This window comes from Protobothrops mucrosquamatus, unplaced genomic scaffold (genome assembly GCF_001527695.2).
Source record: "Protobothrops mucrosquamatus isolate PMUCROS unplaced genomic scaffold, P.Mucros_1.0 scaffold3224, whole genome shotgun sequence".
Taxonomy (NCBI): Eukaryota; Metazoa; Chordata; class Lepidosauria; order Squamata; family Viperidae; genus Protobothrops; species Protobothrops mucrosquamatus.
The window spans coordinates 181,196-184,177 of record NW_015389221.1 but is presented as its reverse complement, the minus strand read 5'-3'; the positions used below and the strand labels follow the sequence as shown (position 1 = coordinate 184,177).

Here is a 2,982-nt window from a genome sequence, read left to right as displayed (position 1 = left end):
CCTATCAAAGGAGCCTCATGGGAAAGCAGAAGCCACAATCCCAACTCAATGCTCTTCCTCTCGTCTCCCCCAAATTCAGGCCAAGGTGATCGTCCCGAACAGCACCGCCGGGCTGATCATCGGCAAGGGCGGGGCCACCGTCAAAGCCATCATGGAACAGTCGGGCGCTTGGGTCCAGCTGAGCCAGAAGCCCGAAGGCATCAACCTCCAAGAACGTGTGGTGACCATCAGCGGTGAACCCGAGCAGATCCACAAGGCCGTCGACATCATCGTTCAGAAGATCCAGGAGGATCCACAGAGCAGCAGCTGCCTCAACATCAGCTACGCCAACATTACCGGCCCGGTGGCCAACTCTAACCCAACCGGATCTCCCTACGCCAACTCTACAGACGTTCTACCAGCGGCCGCCGCTGCTGCCACCGCTTCGGGCTTGTTGGGCCACACCAGCTTGGCCGGCGTCGGAGCCTTCCCGGCTGCCCTGCCCGGTTTTTCCGGCAGCGACCTCTTGGCCATCAGCACAGCCCTCAACACCTTAGCAAGTTATGGATACAACACCAATTCTTTGGGGCTCGGCCTCAATTCGGCCGCCGCTTCTGGGGTCCTGGCCGCGGTGGCCGCCGGAGCCAACCCAGCTGCTGCGGCTGCCGCTAACCTCTTAGCTTCGTATGCCAACGAAGCTTCTACGAGTACCACGGCCCCGGCTGGTGCAGTTGGCGCTTTCACCTTGGGCTCTTTAGCAGCGGCCACCGGGGCGGCCAACGGCTACTTAGGGACCGCCTCCCCGCTGATGGCCAGCTCCTTCCTAGCCACTGAGAAGCTGGTGGAAAGCGCCAAAGATATGGTGGAGATCGCGGTGCCGGAAAACCTAGTGGGTGCCATTTTGGGCAAAGGTGGGAAGACGTTGGTCGAGTATCAGGAGCTGACAGGGGCCCGGATCCAGATTTCCAAAAAGGGGGAGTTTATTCCAGGTACCAGGAACCGTAAAGTCACCATCACGGGCACGCCAGCCGCCACTCAAGCCGCGCAATATCTCATCAGCCAGCGAGTAACGTACGAGCAAGGAGTCCGGGCCACCAACCCACAGAAAGTGGGATAAGAGGAGGGCAAAGAGAAGGCTTCGCGGGGGGTGGGGGGAGAGGAATAGGTTCAATCAGCCCTTTGAAAAAATGGTAACCGCCATGACACCGGCCCCTGCCCAGTGCCCTTCTCTCTGCCACACACACACATACAGACACACAAACACAACAGAGCCCCCTCTGATGGGGAAGCAGCCCTTCCTATTCTGCCGGACGTTTATTTCACCAACGGTGTGGCCTGATTGTGTATATATTTCTCTCTCTATCTCTCTCTATATATATGGCGATCTTTTCTTTTCTTTTTTTTCAGTTGATGGATTTTAATAGAAGAAAAAAAAAGATTTTTTTTTAAAAAAAGAAAAAAACAGTCCTCTTTCTTTCCCTCTTTGTTTCTGGGTTTTCCGAACGAGTCCGATGGAGCAAGGACAACCTCTATAGGCAGTCTCTTTCCTCTCTCCTGGAGAGGGCAGATCAGCTTCGGCCTCCCTCGCTGGGCTCCCCGTAGCCCCTTCCCCACGTCCACCCAGAGCTTGGACCACGGGTGGACGATCACGGGTCGGGTCTGGGAAGGAAAACGGGGGGAACGGAGTTAGGCCTGGGCCGAAAGCCTGACACGAGTCCCGCTGTAATATATTCCGAGTCATTTCGATGATAACATTTCGATGTTATCCAATGTTAGCAGACTTGACATCCCGCTTCTCTCTCGTAGTGAAACAAGGGAGCGGGTTTGTGCTTCCGAGTTGCGTCGTTCGTCCTAAATCAAGATGAGGTTGGAGAAGGAGAGGTTGGGCTAGAGTCCCGGGGGGGGGGCAACCTGGGCTCTTTTAGGACTTGTGGACTTCAACTCCCAGAATTCCTCAGCCAGCACGGCTCAGCTTGGAAACCTCTCCCTTTCCCCTCAGCACGGCTGGCTCAGGAATTCTGGGAGTTGAAGTCCACGAGTCCTAAAAGGGCCAAGGTTCTCCACCCCTGGGCTTAGACCGACCCTGTAACGGGGTCACGACCTTGTTCAGTTCAAACGACTATTATTTAAAGTGCATTGTTGCAGGTAGTCCTCAATTTACGACCACCAATGAGCCTGACATTTCCATTGCTAAGCCGAGACAGCCGGTGGTTCCGTGAACTTTTGTCCACGTTTTACAGCCTTTTTCCCACAGCTGTTAAGCGAATCACTCTAGTCGTTAAGGGAATCAGGTGGTCCTTTAGCGAATCTGTCTTTCCGCCCGGCCCCCTCCCCTTGACTTTGCCTGTCGGAAACCGGCTGGGAAGGCCGCCAATGGGGATCACGCGACCCTGGGACGCTGCAACTGTCGTAAGTACATGCCAGTTGCCAAGCGCCTGTATTTAGATTAAGTGACCATGGAGATGCTGTGACGGTCATCAACGTGAAAAGTGTTCCTAAGTCACTTTTCTCAGTGCCGGTCACTAAATGAATGGTTGTAAATCGAGAACTACCTGTATTCTTATTTTTAACAGGGGAAAGCTGTGTCCTTTTTCTCCGTTTCCCAACCCTGGTGATCAAAAAGAAATAAAATGAGGTGCTTAGGTGAACGTGTTGCAGATAAGATCTGTCTTCTGTGTTCTTCTGAAGGAGGAGGAGCTTGAACTGGGGGTAGAGAACTGGATCCAGAGAGAGCAGAGAGCTTTTGTGATCGGTGTCTTCTTGTCTTGCTGGGAATCTGGCCCAGAGTTGCCGTGGTGACTCTTCCTGTGGTTTGGGATGAGTGTCTCCCATTGCAAAGAAGGTTGGACCTCCTGAGATACAACATGTTGAACTAACTCCCTGAGACACAACATGTTGGACCTCCTGAGACACAACATGTTGGACCTCCTGAGACACAACATGTTGGACCTTCTGAGACACAACATGTTGGACTTCCTGAGACACAACATGTTGGACCTCCGT

The 2,982-nt window shown here is 53.7% G+C and overlaps 1 protein-coding gene across 1 annotated transcript; it reads left to right on the top strand.

Moving 5' to 3' along the window:
* Positions 1-79: 79 nt before the first annotated feature.
* Positions 80-1,096, top strand: NOVA2 (NOVA alternative splicing regulator 2; the record flags this gene model as incomplete). Its single annotated transcript, XM_015826667.2, has 1 exon — positions 80-1,096. A coding segment is annotated over one exon (1,017 nt), but the record flags the coding sequence as incomplete, so codon positions are not given.
* Positions 1,097-2,982: the final 1,886 nt, after the last annotated feature.